We start from the raw sequence: 22,654 nt of genomic DNA, 5'->3' as shown, positions 1-22,654 counted from the left end.
GTACAATGTGATTTATGCTGAACTCCTGCCAGGTACAGGGTGCCTAGGTGACCAGACTCCACCACACCCTTTGGGCCTCGAGTTCTAATGAGCCTTCCTGGCAGATTATTTCACACGTGCTATCACAACCCCACGGGAAGAATTAAGCATGTTCTGTGGGACTCTGCTGGGAAAAGACTTCTGGAAGCTTGCACCTGATTTCCTCTGGACTTCACCCCAACTGCCTTTGCCTTTGGGCGACTTTGCTTTGTATGCTTTTCCTGTAATAAATCGTAGCTGTAGGACTATACGCTGAGTCCTGGGAGTCCTCCTAGCAAATCACTGAACCTGGGAGTAGTCTTAGGACTCCACGCATAAATATTTTAAAGGAAGAAACAAAGAATTCACTATGTGCAGCACGAGAAAAGGACAAGTCACAGACAAGTCCTAGAGTTTCAACTTGAACAACTAAAAGAATGGAGTTGCCATTAGAGGGACAGCAAAGGTTTGGTTTTGGACATCCGAGTTTTAAGACCTTTTTGCTATGTTAAAGTTGAAAGGTTTCCCATCTCTGCAAGGCTGCCTCTCCTAAAATCTGATTCAATCATGCCACGCCTTAAAACTCTTCAAAGGACTTGCGTCCCCAGCATAGCATCCATCATCTAGCCTTCTCTCTCATTTCTCCACCCTTTAAATCCTTGGTTCCAACCATACAAACTACCCCTCCTGTGCCTCTGCTCACAGTGCGGCCTCTGCTAGGAATGTTCTTTCTCACTACAGTATCCTTGTCGCTCACCTTCCAAGCAGCAATGCAAATACTATTAGCTTCTCTGGAAGTCCTTCCCCAGTCTGGGTTATGCACCCTCTTCTCAGTGCTTCTTCACCTCCCTCTCTAGGAGCTGTGCGAGCAAAGGGTCTCTATTCTACACGCAGCAGTGCCTGGTCAGCATCACAAGGGTAGAACAGGTGGTTACTGAATGAATACCTTGGACTTTAAGGGCCTAAGTGCAAACAAATCAGAAAGCTGCATACATAATTCCATAACTTCCTTAACTTGAAAGACACTTTCATTAAAAAAACAGAGAACAGTCTCAAAGGACCATTTTTCCTAGTTCACATTTCAAGTCCCTATTCGGGGATAAGTGATGCTAGTGTGGAGATGCAGTGGTATTTTATTTTATTTTTAAAATCTTTTTAATGTTCATTTTTGAGAGAGAGAGAAACAGACAGACATAGAGCGTAAAAAGGGGAGAGGCAGAGAGAGACAGACAGACAGACACACACACACACAGAATTTGAAACAGGTTCCAGGTTTTGAGATGTTAGCACAAAGCCTGACATGGAGCTCAAACTCAGGAACCACTTCGGCTCACACCTGAGCTGAAGTTGGACACTTAACTGAGCCACTCAGGCACTCCTGAAGATGCAGTATTTTCAGAATCCCTTCTGAGACACTGCTAGGATATACGAGAGCATATTTGGCCTAATACTCGAGTTTAACATCTACAATAGAAAACAATTCTAGAAATCTGTGATAATAACCTTAAAGAGGATCAGTATCCACACAGATATCATGGCAATTAATTTATTATTTCAGACATTATCCCCATAGCTGAAGTTAAAAGTATAGTTGCCTGCTAATGAAAAATTCAATCAGAAAGTTCCTCAAGGTTGGCAATTTGAGCCCCAAGTTGGGTACACAGATTATGTTAAAAAAAAAAAAAGTACCATTTCTGAGGCATTTACTCAACATTTCAGTTTATCTATCAGACTACAAACTCTATAAACTCTATTCTTGAATTGCTAACAGAGGAAGTTATTGAAAAATATTTCTCTATTAACACAATAGCTATCATTTACTGAGCACCTCAGTGCATGCACTGTCCTAAACCCTGTCCTATGTACTTATTTCTCACTAAAACCTTGAGGTTTGATGCTATCATTAATCCCCGTTTCACAGATATGGATATGGAAACATCAACAGATGAAGTAACCTTTTAGTGCAGATCACAATGTGAACTGCTCAGCTCTGAAACAAAACACTGGCTCCAGGACACACATCATCAATCCTGGCATTACTTCCAGCATAGTAGACACACTACTGCTCAAAGCTGGTCTACACCTGCAATTATGGTATCACACCCAAACCATCCCCCAGAACAATGCATTTTAGCAAACTCTTCAGGGGATTAAGTTGAAAGATTACTAGTCTAAGATAAAACACTGCATTTGGATAAAAGACATGAAACTAGGTCAAGTATTTAACTTCCTATCCAATGTGTAGCCAGTCCCTTTAAGACTTTTAGTTTTGGGGCACCCGGGTGGCTCAGTCAGTTAAATGTCCGATCCTTAATCTCAGCTCACGTCATGATCTCATGTTCATGGGATTCAGCCCCACATCAGGCTCTGGGCTGACAGCACGGAGTCTGCTTGGGATTCCCTCTCCTTTCTCTGCCTCTACGGCACATGTGTGCATGCTCTCTCCCAAAATACATTTTAAAAACAAAAAACCACCCCAAACCCTTTAGTTTCCCTATCTGTCACATGAAGGGAGTAGATTAGATCATTTCTAATTAACTTTCAAGACCCACAGTTTAATCATGAATAATGAAGAGGTATGAATATTAAATGTATTATTAACTGAATTGCATACAAAAACCTAGAACTCCTACTTACCCTATTCACTGTAGATGCAAGTGCTTGAAGAACAGCCACTTTATCCCTAAGAACAAGAATCACAAGTTAATCCATGTCAGGGATTTTCACACCCACAAAGCAAACAAGTCATTCTATTCTCAGAATGGATTGGCCATAAAAAGTCCAGGTCTCATCTAAAGCCAGTTCTTATTTCTTAAGATCACTAGAATAACAAGTTAGAAAATGAGAAAACTGGGAGTGCCTCGATGGCTCAGTCAGTTAAATGTCAGACTTTGGCTCAGGTCATGTTCTCACAGTTCATGAGTCTGAATCCCAGGTCGAGTTCTGTGCTGACAGCTCAGAGCCTGGACCCTGCTTTGGATTCGGTGTCTCCCTCTCCCTCTGCCCATTTGCACTCTATCTCAAAAAAATAAAATAAAATAAAAAAAGAAAAGAAAGAAAATGAGAAAACTGCCTAGTTCTTTGGTCTAGAGGTGATTAGTACATGTTCCTACTATACTTTGCCTACCCTCTCTGGCATGGTCCCTCCTACCACCACCAAGGGCTAGCAATTTCCACCCTCGTCACATAAAATTACACCTATCCTGAACCTTGCCTCCTCCTGTCCATTTTACTACGTGTTTTCTCTTCAAAGATTTTAAGTAATCTCTATACCCAATGTGGGGCTCAAACTCACAATCCTAAGATTGCTCTACTGATTGAGCTAGCCAGAAGCCCCATTTTCCCATGCATTCTTATTTACTACAGCTTTCTGGGCTATTCTTGCCTCTTTTATCTCAGTTGGTGCCTGTTAACTCAGCTATATATAAGAATAAATTACAAGTTATACTCTGGACTTCCTAAACCAAATTCTCCAAGTTCCATGGAGAACTGTCGCATGCAGTCTTGCTGAATTCTCAGATGATTCTGATGTACTCTTCTGATTTAGAACCTCTCAACTATACAAACCTTAAAAAATTTCAGGCCAGCTATCTGCTGTGCTATGGGTAGAGACCCTAACAACTGGAAGAAATTTCACTGGAATAATAGACAAACCTAGATAATTTAATTTCAAATTTATTTTTACTCCTATGTTACATTTTATGTTTCATTTCTAAAAAGGAAATTAAGAGTATATTTAGTAAACCATAAGTATCTTTCTAAACAAAGTTTAACATAACATTCATTATAATACAAATCATCTGTGAAAGAACATACTATATCAAGACTGAATAATTCCTTGACATAAATATCACTGGGTTTCTAGCCATTTTTTAATGTAATATTTATGTAATTTCATGGAGACAAAGGCATTCTCTCATGTCTTAGCATTCCCTAACTAAAGCTTACATTAGCCTATGTCTTATCAAGTATCTTCATATCTTCAAATACAGTGAACAATGACAGTAAAAAAAAAAAAAAACACCCCATTACATTCAGATTCTCATTAGTTCTCTTTTTAAAAAAGCGTTATTAAAAAAAAAAAAAATCAACCCCAATGGATACACTATCCCTAAAAAACAAATTAGAACGTTACAGATTGTGGTGTCAACTTGTGACCGCCTCCTACTCCACTGTGAGTTTGGTATTTGTTTTTTGGGCTTTAAAGAAAAAAAACTTTAAGACTCTCTATATCCAGTGTGGGGCTCAAACTTAAAAGCCAGTGATGGGGCGCCTGGGTGGCTCAGTCAGTTGAGCATCCAACTTCGGCTCAGGTTACGCTCTCACTGTTCGTGGGTTTGAGCCCCGTGTCAGGCTCTGTGCTGACAGCTCGGAGCCTGGAGCCTGCTTCAGATTCTCTGTCTCCCTCTCTCTCTCTTCCCCTTCCCTGCTCATAATCTGTCTCTCTGTCTCTTGAAAATAAATAAATGTTTCAAAAAAAAAAAAAAAAAAAGCCAGCGATCAAAAATCTAGTGAGCCAAAAAAAAAAAAAAAAAAAAAAGTTAAATTCTGCAGTCAGCACTGTTTTATCTTACTTCCTCAAGGACCATAAGAATAATACTTCTGTCTGGTGTCCCAACCATGCAAGAACTTTTGTAAAAGAAGGGGGAAAAAAAGGTAACCTATTGAATGCTCTCTACTACTCTTTATGTCATTGGCTCCTTACCTTCAAATGTTGTGCACTCAACTCCTTGCTGAATGAACACTGACTGAATACTCACCAGGTTTTCTTCTTTGGAATGACCACTTCTTCAATCCCTTAATTTGAAAAATAAAACAAGGCAAATCAGTTTCCCAATACTACTACTACAAAGTAGTGCACTGTATTAACATAAAAATTAAGTTATTTCAGTATATTTTTATATACCTGTTACATTAGCTCCTTCAGCCTTTGGGAGGGTTGCACTTCCAGAATAAAATCTGCAAAAAAAATAAAAGCCCTGTAACTAATACTCATTAATGAAGTTCCCACTTCCGCTCCACCTATGTGCATTTTGAACCCAAATTTTCCAATTGTCATGGGTCAAAATGACTGGATAATTCATGTCAATGCATACTAGGAAGACATGTCCTGAACAACAAGTTCAAAACCATTACAAAATAGATATAGATATGGACACAGCATGGTCAACATTTTTAAATCAGGCAATCTTATTAAATAAAATCAGGGAAAAAATCCCAATAGTACCTGAACTGAAGCAGCTAATTTGAAATATAAGGGACTTAAAAAAAAAAAAAGCCTATTTTATTTTGAGAGAGAGCTCACACAAGCGTGCACACTCAAGCTGGAGAGAGGCAGAAAGAGAATCCCAAGGAGGCTCTTGCTGAACCTGACGTGAGGCTGAATCCCACACTGTGAGATTATGGCCTGAACCGAAATCAAGGGTAGGACACTTAACCAACTTAGTCACACAGGCACCCCTGAAATATAAGGGACTTTCAACTTTGGGACTCTGAAACACTGAAGTTAAGAGGAACAATTTAATGAGCTGTAGATTCTATATGAGTAACACCCTAACAAGAGTAAGACTATCCCACTTAAGGCAATTATGATAAATTGTTAAACTAAGATCACCAGGGCCTTTGGTCCTACTTCACTCAACAATCAAGAATTTGCCAAATACGTATGCCCTAAACTTGTAACTGCTGATATTTTTTACACAAAATATAGAATTACTGACTCATGACTTGAGTTTTAAAATGTTCTGACCACACTAAGAAAGTCAAAATTTAACACAGTAATGGGCACTATCATTTTGTGTATTCCCGTCCCACACGGAATTGGTATTAATCATAAAATTGCCAAAATGCGATTAGATAGCTACTTCCTCTACTGGTATCTGGTCTCAGGCATCATTTTAAAACAATACTTCTCTGATAGGGATCATCTCTCTCAAATCATGCCATTGGTTTCTCAGGACTTTAGGATCTAGAGACTGCCAGTGTTTTGTGGGTGAATAAAGGGAGAGACGCTGTCGGACAAAGGAAATGAGTAGAAAAATGTCAACGGTCGCACTACGAGGTAAAGGGCTTGGACTGAGCAGCAGCATGAAGGCTTCTACAGTATCAGGTGGGGGTATTTACTCTTTTTTAAGCAAAGTTGAGTGAAGGTATCACATATAAAACGTACACTATAAGTTACACACCTCACTTCTCACTGTTTTTCAGTTATTACTAGGGTTTCTCTACAGAAGAGAAAATTTGTCTATTATCCTACTAAAGAAATGGCAAACACTGAATCCAAAATTGAGCTTTTCTCAACTGTCCACTACACATTATTCCCACTACACCACTGTTTGTGTTTAGTGAAAAATATTAAATACATATTCTAAGGCGAAACATTCACAGCAACCTAATCGCTGCACTGAAATCTTTTAAACTTCCCTTTGTTTTTGAAGACCTGGATCATTTCTTTGGTCAATCATCCCCACAACATCCAGCACAGTGACCGTCATAAACTGCTTTAATTTGGGAAAAACTTCAGAGTTCCCCTCCTTTTGGTGAAAATGAATAAAGACGCATAATTTCCTATTTTTAAAACTTGGGATGGGGCTGTTAATAGCCACATTCAAACGTAAGCTCCATCAGAGCAGGATCCGAACCTTGTCCACAGTTCTTTTTATTTTTTTTTTAATTTTCTTAATGTTTTACTTATTTTTGATAGAGACAGAGCATGAGACGGGGAGGATCAGAGAGAGAGAGGAAGACACAGAACCGGAAGCAGGCTCCAGGCTCAGAGCTAGCTGTCAGCACAGAGCCCGACGCGGGGCTCGAACCCACGAACGTGAGATCTGACCTGAGCCGAAGTCGGAGGCTTAACCGACTGAGCCACCCAGGTGCCCTCCACAGTTCTTAACAACTTGACAACAGGGGAAGCCAGAGAACCAAAAACTAACACCCTATCAAAGTAGTCTGAACCCCTTTATTTTCCAGAACTCCAGCTACGCAAACGGGGTTAAGCACGTGGCCGCGAAACGGCGCGTGCGCGTCCCACTCCTACGTATCTAGCTCCACAACTCTCAGGAAAAAGCTGATACACAGGACGAGGTTGGCCAGGGGGCAAGTGTTTCTCATGGGCTTTCCAAGAGTCTCTTACCTGCAACTGGGGGATTGTCCACACAGAGCTGCCCGCCGGCCCTTCAGCGGCAGGCAAATCCTGCAGCGGACCCCGAGCCAGCGACCCGACGCTACCGCCGCCATCTTTAGCTTTTTCGCGTAGCATGCTGGGAAAGCGTGACCTCAACCTTTTGGGATCACCCAAGGCAGGGGCGGGGAAAAGCTCGGCTATTGGCTGAGACGGAACAAGACAAAAAGCAATCAAGAATAGGTTAAAACGTGGTTTGAAAGACTTTGTTACGGAAGTTAAAAGGATCAAAATGCCTTGTTTTCATCGAAGAAATTTTACAAGACGATTATTTTAGTGACATCGATCTTTGCTATTTTCAAAAGCAAATGAACGAATGAGCGAAAGTCGTCAAATTACTTCCCCTCCTACCGTGAAAGTGGTCTCGTCCACGTAACTCTCCTTCCAGCGCTCTCTAGCGCGCAAGTGCAATGTAAATCACATGGTGGCTGCTGGCTTTAGGCTGAGTTAAGTTAACGGTGGTGATTTGAATCTCTTTTTGGGTGTCGGAACTCGAAACTTTCGTGGAGGATGTTGGGCTCGAAGACCATGCCGTGGCGACGGCTGCAGGGCATTTCCTTCGGGATGTATTCGGCGGACGAGCTCAAGTAAGGAGTTGTTGGGGAGAAAGCATGCAGAGCCGGCCTGTTGAGGTTGGTTCCACGAACTACTGTTCCCAGAAGGTCTTGCGCCCAGTTTATCCGGCGAGGTAGTGGTTGTCCGGCGCGTGGCCTTTTGGGACGCGTAGTTCCGGGAACGTATTGACGTATACGCTACCTAGAACCCGGTGGGGCTAGGTTAGAGTTTGCGCTGGGGAGAAGAAAGTTCCCAGGTTGCAGTGTTCGCGTCCAACAGTTTCCTTGGCAATTAATTAGCGTTTGCCGAGTTGCTGTAATGTCCTTGACATGGTTAATTAAGAACATTGTCACAATGGTTATCCTTCTAGACTCAGTTCAAGTGACATCTTCTCTTTGCTAGGACCCCTATATTGTTTGCCTAGTTGCTAAATCATGGGACTCTCTTAAGTCCTCATTTTGATCACCGTAGCATTTGTTGGCCACAGCCTCGAAACTTTATGTGTAGGACCTTATTGTTTTTAGGTTCTTTTATTTCTCTGACAAGGAGAATGACTTCTAATGGATGCAGGGTATCTTTTACTAGGTATGAAAATGTTCTAAATAGATTATGGTGATCATTGTACAACTCGGTAGATAAGCTAAAAAACCACTGAGTGTACAGTTTAAAAAATATGTAGTATGTGAGCTATATCTCAAGGGTGGCTCAATTGGTTGAGCATCTGACTTTAGCTCAGGTCATGATTTCTCAGTTGTTGAGTTCGGCCTAGTGCCTGGCTCTGTGCTGACAGCTAGCAGCCTGGAGTCCCGTTGGATTCTGTGTCTCCCTCTCTCTCTCTGCCCCTTCCCTGCTCTCACACTCTGTCTCGTTCAAAAATACAAAAAAATTTTTTTTTAATTAAAAAAAACTTTAATGTGAAAAGTGACAAAGCAAATTATAAACTGGGAAAAATATTTGCCACCATTATAGTAAAAGATTAAGGAGCTCATGACAATAATAAAAACATTAAGATTTTAATTAAAAATAAAGGACTAAAGCAGTTTAAAAAGAAATATAATAAAAAATTAACATGGGGCACCTGGGTGGCTCAGCTGTTTAAGCATCCGACTCTTGATTTCAACTCAGGTCATGCTCTCACAGTTCCTGGGTTCACCATGGAGCCTACTTGGGATTCTCTTTCTCTCCCTTTCTGCCCCTCCCCTGCTCATGCTCTCTCTGTCTCAAAATAAATAAAGTTTAAATTAATTAACATATGGTGGAGTAGTATTTTTTCACCTGAAATTTGGAAAGATTTTTTTTTTTTTTTTTTTACATTTTTTGAAGTAGATTCTACGCCCAGTGTGGGGCTCAAACTCATGACTCTCAGATCAGGAGTCCATGCTCTAGTGACTGAGCCAGCCAGGCGCCCCCGGAAAGATTAAGTGTTAAGATTCAGTGCTAGTTAAGACAAGCAGTCTACAATTAACCCACCTATTTTTAGAAATATATCAGGAATTTCAAACATTTTACTCCCATTGATTCAGGGATTCCAGTTTACTGAGGAAATAATTATATTATTAGGATATAATTAGAAGTTTGAAGTATCCTATGCAAATCTTTATGCAGATAGGTTTCATAAGCTTACTATTGATAGAGCTTGGTTAAATGAATTATTAGTTGCTACATAATGGAAGATTTTATAACTCTTAAGAATTATGTTTCCAAAGAATATTATTGACCTAAAAACACTCATTTAATGCTAAATAAAAATGGACAAATGCAATGCTTGAAATACCAAATGATCCCAGTTGTGTTTCTAAAAATGTATCCATAGAGATAATGTCTAAGAATGTTAACAGTGTTTTTTTTTTTAAGGTTGTGAGATTTGGATGATTGTCTTTATTTCAAAGTCAAAAAAAATTTTTATAAAGCAAACTTGGCATGAATGTACTTTGGGAAGAGTAGTTAAGTGTCCTGTGGGAGCCCCCTTTAAACCAAACACAAAATACTGTGATGAAACTTTTAGTGAGACAGGTTATACTTCTCAAAGGTTTGCATATTTGTGTTTAATGTCAATTATGACTTCTGCATACAGGGATTATTGGGTAATCATCTCTTTATTGAATTATGTGGGCTTTGGAGTTAGTTGTGGTCCACATCCTGCCTCTGTCCACTGCTCCCCACATCCTGGCTGTGTCATCTGGATTAAATCACCGAACTTGTCTGAGTTGCAGTTTCTTCCTCTGAAAAATGCAGATAGTGATGCTCATCTCCAGAGACGATGATGATGCTTGTAAAGCATTTAGCATGTGATAGGCACTTAACTGCTTTCTGTAAACAGTCCCCATTGTATTCAGTCCAAGATTTGCACTAAATCTGTTTTTTAAATATTTCACCACTCTTACGTATTCAGCACATATTTATTGAGCACACTCAGCATGCAGGCTCTGTACTAAGTGCTGAGCTGCAGTGCTTAGCAAAGCATACACAGATTCTCTCCTCTGAAGCTGTCAGCATATCTGAGGAAATAAACATGGAATCATCATTTAGCTATGAAATGCCAAAACATCTGAGAAGCTGGGTAACCTCAATTTTCCCTTGGTCTTTTTTATCTCCTTAGGAAATTAAGCGTAAAGTCCATTACGAACCCTCGTTACTTGGACAGCCTGGGAAACCCGTCAGTGAACGGCCTGTACGATTTAGCTTTGGGCCCTGCGGATTCCAAGGAGGTGTGCTCCACCTGCGTGCAGGACTTCAACAGCTGCCCTGGCCACCTGGGCCACATTGAACTTCCGCTTACAGTGTATAACCCTCTCCTCTTTGATGTACGTTCTGCCCTGGGCTGCCCTGTACTCATGGGTCTCAGAGCTGCTGGTGGAATTTGTGAGTGCCACTCCTGGCCTCACAAGAGGTTAGCTCCAGACACAGAGTTGAAGTGCTCTTTACCATGAGATTTAAAACCTTGAGGTGCCAAATCCAGAAAATTCAACTCAGCCTGTAGTCCTAACTAAACAAATTTTGGTTTGGTTCCAGTTGAAAAGAGCCACCACCTGGCTCTGTTCACATAGGAGGAAAAAGCATTGGAATTCATCCCCTACACTTTATGTTTCAGGGACTTCATGCCCTTCAGAAATCTAGGTGGAGTCTCCCTGGCAATAGAAAAACTTCTGGAGTTCTCCAGGGCTCCGTAATCAAATCCTTCTGATGGATTTGTAGGCTCTTCCTTGGTTGCAGGATAAGCAAAGCCCAGAAGACCCAGACAGTGAGTTAAGAATGAACCTCCTGTCTAGAGTCCTGTTTGTGTATGTTCAGCTTTTTATGTCAGCCTAGCCTCCAGGATTTGTTTTAAACTCCAGAGATGACAGTGTACATGATTTTTTTTTGGGGTTTGTCAGTTGTATTGAGGAAAGAGAATCATCTTTGTCAAATGCAGTATTTAGTTAAATGTCAAATGTTTAACTAAAGTTTGTATTTATTTCAGTACTTTACTTATTTTTTAAAGATTGTATTTTTAAATAATCTCTACACCCAACATGGGGCTTGAACTCTCAACCCCAAGATCAGGAGTCACACACTCCGTCTACCGAGCCAGCCAGGCATCATTCAAATATTAAATATTTTAAGTTAAATATTTAAATACCTACACTAGGATTTGGTACTTAGTTAAGTAATATGAAGGTAGCTCTCTAACTCCAACCTAGTTTAAGAGATTAAAATGAAACCATAAGAAAAAATATAGAGGAATGTTTATCTAGTTCATAGGGCCACAGAAGCCTTTCCAGGTACATCGCATGAAGCAGAATTCTCAAAGGAGTCAACTGGCTTCATTACAAAAACTGAAGTATGTTGAATGGTACCTTGATGACTGTGTCTCTAATTATCCTGCTTCTTTTTATCCCCTCTTTAGAAACTCTACCTGCTGCTTCGGGGCTCCTGTTTAAACTGTCACATGCTGACCTGCCCCCGGGCTGTGATTCACCTCTTAGTCTGCCAGCTGCGAGTTCTGGAAGTTGGGGCCTTACAAGCAGTCTACGAGCTTGAGAGAATTCTGAACAGGGTACGTGGGTGGTGGCTGTCGTGGGGCCAGGCGAGCCAAAGCAGTTCAGAGCATAGCTGTTTGTGTGTGGTCCCTGACACTTGTCATCCTAACGGTTTTGTCTTCTCACTACATACCAACAGCTCTGTGTGGAAACACAAAGTCGTAAGAGAAATTAATGAAATGTTAATGAAAACAACATCTTAATACCATTTTAGCCATCAATGAGTTTTCTTTCTGAATCTGGGAGCCAGTGGAGGCTACGCATTGCTTTGGATTATTGTATTTCTTTGGTCTGTTTTTAATGTAGGATGTTTTAATGTGGAAAATTGTTTCTCATGGCATTGATTTTTTTGAAGACTCAAGGCCAGTTGTCTCGTAGGATTTCTCACTCTCTGGATTATTTCCACTAGATTTCACATTTTGGTGAGAATATGACCTACGCCATATGGGATGTTTTCTGTCATTTCAGGGGGCACATGCTGTCAGGTTGTTTTATTATTGGTAATGCTGAGTTTGATTACTTGGATGAGATGGGGACCACCAAATCTATCATAGAGACATTTTTCTTTTCATTATAAAAAAATCCTTCAGATCTTCTGGTGCTATTATAAGTATCTTATGTAAAATTCATTTTCTGTCTATAGATCAAAATATTACTGATTTTTGTATGAAACAACCTGGCAAAAGTGTATTATTAATTCTAATGCTTTACCTATAAGTTCTTGTTGATTTTCAGCCTAATCCTATCATCTTGGAATAATGATAGTTTTGTTTCTTTATAGTCCTTACGTGTTCTATTTCTTTTTATTTTGGTGGCTAGGAGCCACACTGCTGTGTTGAAGGGGTAACAGGCATCCTTGCCTTATTTCTTGTCACAAGGGAAACCTTTTACCTTTCCTTGCGACTTCCCTTTCCTGAATAATTGAGTCTTAAAGACATTAGGTGGGCAGAGCAGATAGAATTCTACACAGAGCTATGGCCGTATGTCAGAGGCCACACTAGATGAGACAAGCATTCAAGGGGAGAACATCCCTGCATGTGTGGGCCGCCCAGCATGGAACATCAGAGCTCATATAGGGTGAGGAAGATAGATGTTCATTTAAGGATAAAAGCTCAGCATAGGATGTGAGTGCTCAAGTCAAGTGAGAAGTTACCCATCCTGGACGGCCCAGTGAGAGATGTGAGCACCCACATAGAATGAGGAGGATTCCACAAGAAAGGGGGCTTAGAGTGGGTGTGACCCCAAGTCAAGTGAGAGAGAGCCATATGTGGGAGTGGTGGCAGCCTTGTTGGGAGAGGGTTTGCATATAGGGAGGGGGATTGATCCAATAAGTACATATTTTAAGGAAAAGGCCAGATTTCATACTATTAGAGAAGGGAGTTACAAATACATGAAAGAGAAAAGGACCAGAATCAATCCTATGGTATCAGACTGGAATTGGAAGTTTGGTTTCATTCAGTACATATGCATGCACGTGCACACGCGTGTGTGTACGTGCATGCGTACACCTAAGCATGAGTGATTTCCAGGGAACAGAGCCAAAAAAGCTAACCCAAAGTCTCTTATTCCTAGAGAAAGAAGGATTTTATTAAACTTTACTCAGTAAGTTCTGTTTTTTTCTAGTTATTTGTCCATTTCATTGAAAGTTTCAGATCTGTTGGCATAAAATTATTCATGATGCTTACTACCCTAAAAAATTTTGTTTAGTAAACTGTACAAGTACATTAATCACACAAACAAATAGTTACAAAGGACCATCACCTATATGGTCCCCTTCATTGTCAAGATACTGTCCAAGTCCCCAGAGACCCCATCTCTTTCCCCTATTCTTGTGTGCTTGGTTTTGACAGGTTTTTCTTTTTCTTTCTCTCTTTCTTTCTTTTTTTTTAAATCATCATATTTAGAAAATTCTTGGTAGGAATAATTGGAGGCCTAGGATGGGACTGCCTTCCCCCAGAGAGGATGCCTATTGCTTCTGCCATGTGCACGGTGGCCCAGGACCATCGTAGGCCTCAAAGCTGAGGGCTCCCTAGGCTGCCCAGGCATTTGGAATCCAGGCTGTAGTTCTGTCTCAGGCTCCCTCTGGTTCCTAAGGGTTCCTTTGGGCTCCCAGCTTCCTGTGTTTGCGACGTGGAAATCTGTCCTTGAACTAACTCCAGGCTTTGATTTCTATCCCCTTCATCATTTGAGGCCTTCAAAATAAAAAGTTCAAAATCAGTGAGTTAGAAAATGGGCCCAAGGTTAGGACTGCCGTGTTGTGCAGCTCCAGGGAGCGTCGCGGAAGTGTGTCTGTGCCTTCCGCAGGGGGACACAACCACACCGAGGGCCAGCCTGGAGCTGGGCAGTGCCGCAGCCCTGCATCAGAGCAAACATGGCCCCGCGCTGTGCAGCCTCCTAGATTCCTGGCTTCTCTTCAGTTGAGTCTGGCGGTGTTCCTCACTGTCATGTCAGCTTTTCAGGGCTTAACTTTTTTTTTTTAAGTTATCATGTCCTATCTTGGTTTTTTTCAGTTTCCAGTTTGGTCTGAGTAGCCTAGCTCACATTGTTGGAAGCAGGATATTTGTTTATTTTTTATTTATTTATTTTTTTAACAGCAGTGTTGCCTCACTGTTTTGTAAAGGCAACACAGCGTGAAAGTTCCTTCCCTTCACTTGAACTCAACTTTCCCACCCTAGGAGAGGCGGGCCCCGTCATGTTACAGTCGGATGCTTGCTTATTTCGATACTATGGTTTTCCACTTTGTTTTTCAGTTTCTAGAAGAAAACACTGATCCTACTGCCTTCGAAATTCAGGAAGAGTTAGAACAATATACAATCAGTATTGTACAAAACAACCTTTTGGGATCCCACGGTGCACATGTGAGTTATCCCGTCTCTCTCTTTTCCTATAACACTTGGTTTTTGGTATAATTATCACCACTCCCTCTGGACTATCATTTGTATATACTTTATGCTTCCTGGGTTTGAATCCCAGCTCTACCTCTTAGAGGCCTGTGACGTTGAAGGTTCCATTACTGTCCCTGAGCCTCTGTATTCTCTTGTTTAATGCCTGCCTGCAAGAATAATGAAAGGATTTGATGAAATTGGGTGGTTTAGGTACAGTGTCCAGCAAGGTTGTGGTGTATGGTCTCATTCTGAGAGTGGTATTCATGTTCTTTTCTTCTTTCTCTCTCCAACACTGGAGAGAGAACCATTGCTACCTCGTCACCCAACCCCTGCCCCTACAGCACCTGGGTAATTATTTGTTCAACAGATAAACAAATGGCATAGGTAATCAACCTATACTAATCTTTCAAGTACAAATTTTTTTTTTTTTAATTTTAATGTTTTTTGTTTATTGTTGAGAGACAGAGAGAGACATTACGAGCAGGGAGGGTCAGAGAGAGAGGGAGACACAATCAGAAACAGGCTCCAGGCTCTGAGCTAGCTGTCAGCACAGACCTTGATGTGGGGCTCGAACCCACGAACCATGAGATCATGACCTGAGCCAAAGTTGGACGCTTAACCGACTGAGCTATCCAGACGCCCCTCAAGTATAAATCTTAAAGTCTAACTTACCTTATGCCCAAGTTTCACACCGGAGATTCTGATTTAATTGGTTTAGGGTAGAATTCTAGCGAAGTTATGAAAGCTCCCCAGAAAAAGTTTCATTTGCTGCCAGACTCAGTCCCCTTCCTGTAGCTTACTGTGGATGTCCCTTTCTTAGGACCCTGAGGTCCATCTGAAGGAGGCAGCAGGGACAGTATACTAGCTGCATCCAGAGAGGTTTGTTTTAAATTAACTGGCATTTATTGAGGACTTACTATATTCCCAGGCTCCCTCCTTTGTCTCCCCTCGCATTCATGATCTCTTAGTAACAGCTTGGGGAGGTAGTCAGTCTTATTCCCGTGTATAGATGAGGAAATTTGAGGCTTAAAGAAGTCACTCAATAATTAGTAGAGTTTGGCTGGTAGAGTTCTGTGGAAAATGTTTAAGAAAGAGGATAGCTTTCTTTTTTTAAAAAATGGTAAGAATCATGAAATAAGTATGTGCTGTAAGGTTCTTCAAATGGTACTGCAAGGTTTTTTGTCCTTCCTCAACAGGTGAAAAATGTCTGTGAGAGCAGGAGCAAACTCATTGCTTCCTTCTGGAAGGCACATATGAGTGCTAAGCGATGTCCCCACTGCAAGTGAGTACTGGGGTCTTGCCTTTGCCTTTCCCTTTCCCCAGACGCCTCTGGCCAGTCACTCGCAGCTGTTACTCAATATCTTGTTGGGGTTTTTCTCTGCTCAATCACAACTATTCTCATATCTAGGACTGGACGGTCAGTTGTCCGAAAGGAGCACAACAGCAAACTGACCATCACATATCCAGCCATGGTGCACAGGAAAGCTGACCAGAAGGACACAGAGCCCCTGGGTAAGCAGGCTGGGCCCTGGGAGGGCCTTGGCCACGTTTCACATGTGTGGCCATCAGATGTGTCTTGGACCTTGGGAATACTTGGTTGTTACATTTCTCACCTGCGGGTTTGTGGCGGGCCAGCAGAGAGGCTCTGTCCAGGCCTCTTCTGGTTGGAGGGGACCCTGGTTAGTGCTCATCCCTGGCCTCTCATGCAGAACTGACAGGCTGAGCTACGTTGTGAGGCAGAGTGCCATGGGCTGAATGAGGTGATCTTTCCTCAGGGGGTCATTTTCCTGAAAGATTTTTGAGGAAGAGGAAATCCACTTGGCAGATATTTAGAATCATTTTTTTGTCAATTAAGTGTGGATTTATTTTGAAATAAGGTGTAAAAAAATGTAGTTGAGTTTTAAAAGAAAAAAAAACATTCAGGGAACATTAGCGCCTCCTGCAGGCTGCTCCTGGCTACTCAGATTCCTGGAGCAGACTGTCTCCTACTCGACTCTGCTCTGCCATGGCGGTACTTGGGAAAACATTTGAGTAATTTAGTACTTCTATTTTTATATTCTGTTTTTATATGAACTTTTTTTAGTATAGGTGACACAATGTTATGTTACTTTGAAGTGTATAACTAGTGCTTTGATGAGTTTATACATTATGCTGTGTTCATAGCAAGTATAGCTACCATGTGTCACTATTCAGGATTGTTGAATATTATTGTTAGAGTATCATTGGCTGGATTCCTTATACTGTCCCTTTCATTATGACTTAAACTCATTCCGTAACTGGAAACCTGTATCCACTTCGCCTATTTTGCTTAACTCCCCTCCCTTTGGCAACCATCAGTTCTCTGTATTTATAGTTCTGATTCTTTTTGTTCATTTTCATCTAGATTCCACTTAATGAGTGGAAATGTGTGGTATTTACTTTTCTCAATCTGACTTATTTCACTAAGCATAATACCCTCTTGGTCTATCCATGTTGTTGCAAATGGCTCAATCTCATCCTTTTTATGGCTGCAAAATATTCCACTGTGTATGTTTTCACCACATCATCCTTATCCATTCATCTATAGATGGACCCTTTGGTTGCTTTTGTGTCTTGGGTATTGTAAATAATAATGCAATAAGCATGTAAATGTGTATAATTTTTCAAATTAGTAGTTTCTTTTTTTGTTGTTGTTAAATACCCATTAGTAGAATTACTGAGTCATATGGTATTTTAATTAATTAATTAATTTATTTATTTATTTATTTTTGAGAGAGGGAGAGAGTGCACACAAGTATGCGTGTGTGCAAGCGGGGGAGGGACGGGAAGAAGGAGAGAGAGAGTCTTAAGCAAGCTCCACACTCAGCATGGAGCCGGACACAGGGCTTAATCTCACGACAGTGCGATTGTGACCTGAGCCGAAATCAAAAGTCAACCACTGAGCCACCAAGGTGCCTGGTATTTTTTAATTTTTAATTTTTAAAGGATCTTCATGCTCATTACCACAGCAACTGTACTGTGGTACCCACCCACCGGGTACAAGTGTTCTCTCTTCTCTACATCCTTGGCAATGCTTGTTATTTCTTGTCTTTTCGATTTTAGCCATTCTGACAGGTGTGAGGTGGTAATTCATGTTGCTTTTGGTTTGTGTTTCCCCGATGAAGGGTGATGTTAAGCATCTTTTCATGTGTCTGCGGCATCTGCATGTCTTCTACTTTTTTATTTCTGTAGCCACAGGATTGTTTAAACATGTTTTTTCACTTTTTCTTATGAGGTGGTGAAGATTAGAGAAGATCTTCCATTTTAAGAACCAAGACCAATGCCTGCTGCCTATAGTTGTACAGTTTATGCTCTATAGATGTTAAGTGCTCGTTTTTATGATGCAGTCAGTGTGCCGGGATGGAAAAGGCATAACCTGTGACTGATACTCTGCTATTTATGCTGAGTGGCTTAGAAGGTCACTTCTGGATCTTTGTTTTCAACTCTGTACAGTGGCATTAACAAAACTTCTTGCCCACAGTTGACATTTCATGAGTGAAAATCCATAGCACAAACCTTATTCCAGAGCTCAAGAATACAGAACAGGCAGGGAAATAGTTCTGTTCTTAGAGATGCATAATCCTTCACATTGAGGACTCTCTGGCCAGGCTTCGAGTAAATAATTATCTTGGTCCATTTGGGCTGCCGTAAAAAAAAAAAATATCATAGATTGGGTGGCATATAAACAACGAATGTTTCTCTTTCACAAGGTTTGAGGCTAGGAAGTCCAAGATGTTGGTGGCAAATTTGGCTGGCAAGTTTGGTGTCTGGTGAGGGCCAGCTTCCTCATCGACTGCCACCTTTGCTGTGGAGCCTCCCCTGGCAGAATGGACAAGGGAGCTCTCTGGGGTCTTTTCATAAGGGCACCAATCCTGGACGCATGGGTTGCTCAGTCGTTAAGCATCTGACTTCGACTTGAGTCATGATCTTAACAGTCCGTGGGGTTGAGTCCCACATTGGGTGAGCACAAGCCCCGAGTGAGCCCCACTTCTCTCTCTCTTCCTCTCTCTCTGCCCCTTATCCTTTGTGGGATTCTCTCTCTTTCTCCTCATCTGCCCTCACTTGTGCCCTCTTTCTTTAAAAAAAAAAAAAAAAAAAAGGCCAATCATGAGAGTTCTGTTCTCATGACTTCATCACCTCCCAAAGTCCCTGTTTCCAACACCATGGGTGCGATTAGGATTTTAACACATGGAACTTGAGGAGACACAGATTGTCAGACCTTTTATTTTAGACTAATTTTAGGCTTACAGAAGAATTGCAAAGATAGTATAGAGATTTCCTGTGTGCTCTTTAGTCAGTGTGCCCTAAAGTAACATCTCGGATCTCCAGGGTATATTTATTCAAACTAAGAAATTAACTTTGGTACGCTACTGTTGACTGCACTACAGGCTTAATTTGAATTTCTCCAGTTTTTCCGGTGATGTCCTTTTTATGTTCCAGGATCCAATCCAAGATACCACACTGCACTTAGAAAGGCTGTTTAATTTTGTTTAATGGTTAACAGTTAACCACAGAGGTGGATTTTCCTTTCTTTTCTATAAACAGACCTTGAAACCATTTTTAAGGTGGAGAATTGGTTTTCGAGCCCTTAGGACACCTTAGAAAATGTTCATGGACTGAAAATGAAGATGGTCAGCACTCCAAAAGATAACTCTTTCTTTGGAGCAAATGTCTAGCGATTAAGGAGCCTTCTGTCGCCGTTACCAAATGTATTCTTCTGAAGTAATCGTTCACTGCAGCCATGAGAATATGGTGGTGTCCCCGAAAATTCTGTGCATTAGAAACAAGTTGACTGTATGTAGTTTTCAGTGGTTCCAGGATTGGGATTTTAGTATTTAGCAAACATTTACTTGTTGGGCACTCAGCCTTGTGACAAAGACCGTGCTTATGGCTGAGCACAGTGTCAAGGTAGAGGCCATGTGTCCTCTGCTCTCAGAGGAGGTGCAGGTGACACAGGTCTGTAACTCCAGGGAGGAGGCAATACACAAGCACGTGAGCATTCTGAACAAGGGTTCTTGGCTAAAGGGAGCCAACTTGTGAGACCTCCATGGTTATGACTAGAAGTTATCCCACCAGGAGCTCCAGAAGCTTGTAAAATTCTCCATGTGCTCCAGAGTGTTCCTCAAGCCCCATGATGCACATTTGCATTTTAAAATGAGAATCCTTACAGCCAAGACACTCCACCATGATCCAGTCTTCCTCAAGTTACTTGACCTTCCAACCTCTTTGTCACATAGCCCTTACAGCTGAGTGAAGCCTGCAGTAGGTCTGTTCTAAAACCCCATCTATGCAGAAATCATTTTCCAAGTTGTACAAGTGTCATGTTAGGGTGGTTCAGCCCATGTGAGGAGGTGGCATCCCATAGATTTCTTCTGACTCTAAGATCCTCCGAACAAACATGTCTAGTTCTAGGTGGCCTTCCCAGCAGTGAAACTGCAGTGGCGTATGTCATGTACTGGTAGCTACTGGGACAGGAGCAGGGGAGTACTGCCAAGTTCACCCGATCTTCCTCAGACCTTCAGACCTGTTTAGTAGGAGAGGAAGTTCAGATAGTCTTTTTCAGAAATGCCCACAGATTGTTTAGCTTAATGGAGTCTGTGTTTTCCCACTGAATATATATAGCTTTCTAATGCTGTGGTTACCCCTGAAGGTCAGAAGCTCTCTTCATTGCGTACCCACACTTCCTTCAATTGCATTAACTGATTGAAATGTTTTGCTTTTATAGGACTCAAAATTTTAAGTGTGTGGACTCCTCGACCTAGCAGTTCTACTTTCATGACTTTTAAGAATTAGACATACCCACAGTATTAAATAGTTTAAAATAGGAAGTGACTTAAGTACCTATTAAGAGACACTAGTTAAATTATGTTGCAGCTATTAATTGTTAATCCAAGTTTCCTATTGCTCTAAAAACCTCTGATGACATATCCTCTGCAAATGGTAAAGAAACTTAGTTGGAGAATTGGAGGTGGAATGAAGCTGGATTTCACAAGTGTAGAAAAGGCAAAAGAGTGGGGTTTATAAGTATAGATTACTGGAGGATGTTTTGAATGTGTATGTTTGAGCCAGTGACTATTTAGTATCTGCTATATGCTAGACATTGTGTCAGATGCTAGGAACACAGACAAGACGGAGTTACTCTGCTGGTAAATACCTAAAGAGGGAAAATGGAATAATGCCTAATTGCAGGCAGTGTATCCCAAAAGAGATTAATAGTTTTAAAACTAAAGGATCTAATTATCTAAGTGCCTAGAGCCCTAGTTCCTGAATGGCAGCCCCAAGTTTGATTTTCTGACTTCCTCTAAGTATAGCTGATAAACAGTATCCCAGGGTACTCTTGTGTAATTTCAGAAACCCAAATCAATCTCCGTGTACATGCATATTTGTAAGAAGGAATTGAATATACTTTTACCCATAAAAATGATGATACTAACTTACCTCTAATTCTACTTCTGTGAACCTTCTTGGTAAAGCCATGTGCATAAAGTTCTTTATCATTATTATAGTATAATTTAAAATAGTACAAAAACTGGGCTCAACCAGATGTCCAACTATAAGACTGTGGTCAGGTCATTAGGAAGCATCCTCTCAGTGGAATATCATGCAGGAATGCTCACAAGATGCACTGACTGAGCAAAGCAGGGTACAGAATAAGTCCACACTTAAGATTACAATGATCTTAGACACTGTGTAAACCAAAGGACTGGAAAAAATATATAGTAGTGATAATGTGATGGAGTGGTGTGTGATTTATTTCATTTTGCTCAATTGGTTTTATGCAATAGTTATATTGTTTCAATTACTTTAGAAATTAGGTTAAGGAGGAGAAAATCCATAGCTGAGAGTAAGCTATCCTAGAGATTGATTTCTGTGGTCAAATTACAGGCTTGGCAGGGTGGGGAGAAAGCATTGATAAATCCCATTATAGAAGAGTGCCTGTTACTGATTTATTGTGCTTTGATTCCCCCTCCTGGCTCCAGGAATTGAGGATGCTCAGATGGGAAAACGAGGGTACCTGACACCCACCAGTGCCCGAGAACATCTTACTGCCCTTTGGAAGAATGAAGGTGCTGTATCAACCTAAAGAAATAGAAATAACCTCTAGGTTTATTTATCCGGCCTTATTATTTTTATTTTTTCCAAGTTGTGATAATTGTTGATCTCTCCTGACATCAATTCATAGGTTTGGAGCTGTTTTCAGGGGACATTGTCATTTTGATGCATTAGAGAGTAGGCAAGAACCATGAACTTGACAATGATGGTACCTGAACCTGGTCATTAAATGACAGCTGTGGGTGGGCCTTGCTTAATACAGTTTGACAGATTTCTGGGAGGTACTGCATAATTTACTTTGTTTTTAGTGCCTGTAAATAACTTTTTTAAAAAAAAGATTCTGAGGGAATTCTTCCTATGATTCAAAAACTGAACCCTAACATGTCTTTTTTTAATTACAATTTCTCTATGTTTTAATTTCCTTCAAAAGGGAAAGTCTTCCACTCCTTTCGCATGTATACCAAAAGCTAGGCAGTATATTCAAGCCACCGTGTCACCCCCATCCTCTGAGAGTGCCTGTGTTTGTTTGTTTTTTTAAATTTTTTTATGTCTTTATTTTATTCTGAGAGACAGAGACAGAGAGTGAGCAGGGGAGGGGCAGAAAGAAAAGGAGACACAGAATCTGTAACAGGCTCCAGGCTCTGAGCTGTCAGCACAGAGCCTGACATGGGGCTCGAACCCACAAGCATAAGGTCATGACCTGAGCCGAAGTCGGCTCAGGCGCCCATGAGAGTGCCCTTGTTTTGGAACACTGAATGCAACTGCTGGGGAATGATAAACACTTGAAAATGTTGCTGAAGGGATAAGTGATGTCACGGAGAAAAAAAGAGTACTCTTAGTTACTATGATCATTTCTGTGGTAGGCCCCTAAAATTTTTATTCACTCTGGATATTGCTTTTTTTTTCCAATTTTTAAAAAATAT

The 22,654-nt window shown here is 41.0% G+C and overlaps 2 protein-coding genes across 2 annotated transcripts in view; one reads left to right on the top strand and one right to left on the bottom strand.

Annotated features, from left to right (window-relative positions):
* PTCD3 (pentatricopeptide repeat domain 3) overlaps nt 1-7,265 on the bottom strand; it is a 28,466-nt gene extending 21,201 nt beyond the window's left edge. The window contains exons 1-4 of the mRNA XM_029937736.1: nt 7,154-7,265; nt 4,925-4,977; nt 4,779-4,815; nt 2,656-2,701 (exon numbers count right to left, since the gene is read on the bottom strand). Coding sequence (XP_029793596.1) covers nt 2,656-2,701; nt 4,779-4,815; nt 4,925-4,977; nt 7,154-7,257 — 240 coding nt within the window. The 5' untranslated portion in view covers nt 7,258-7,265. The remainder of the gene's footprint in view (nt 1-2,655; nt 2,702-4,778; nt 4,816-4,924; nt 4,978-7,153) is intronic.
* Nucleotides 7,266-7,607: 342 nt separating this feature from the next.
* Nucleotides 7,608-22,654, top strand: part of POLR1A (RNA polymerase I subunit A) — a 74,534-nt gene continuing 59,487 nt past the window's right edge. The window contains exons 1-7 of the mRNA XM_029937735.1: nt 7,608-7,788; nt 10,356-10,560; nt 11,643-11,792; nt 14,526-14,633; nt 15,857-15,942; nt 16,069-16,172; nt 21,659-21,745. Coding sequence (XP_029793595.1) covers nt 7,712-7,788; nt 10,356-10,560; nt 11,643-11,792; nt 14,526-14,633; nt 15,857-15,942; nt 16,069-16,172; nt 21,659-21,745 — 817 coding nt within the window. The 5' untranslated portion in view covers nt 7,608-7,711. The remainder of the gene's footprint in view (nt 7,789-10,355; nt 10,561-11,642; nt 11,793-14,525; nt 14,634-15,856; nt 15,943-16,068; nt 16,173-21,658; nt 21,746-22,654) is intronic.

Source organism: Suricata suricatta, chromosome 4, assembly GCF_006229205.1.
Source record: "Suricata suricatta isolate VVHF042 chromosome 4, meerkat_22Aug2017_6uvM2_HiC, whole genome shotgun sequence".
Lineage (NCBI taxonomy): Eukaryota > Metazoa > Chordata > Mammalia > Carnivora > Herpestidae > Suricata > Suricata suricatta.
The sequence above is the reverse complement of the archived record's forward strand: the minus strand, read 5'-3'. Positions and strand labels throughout refer to the sequence as shown.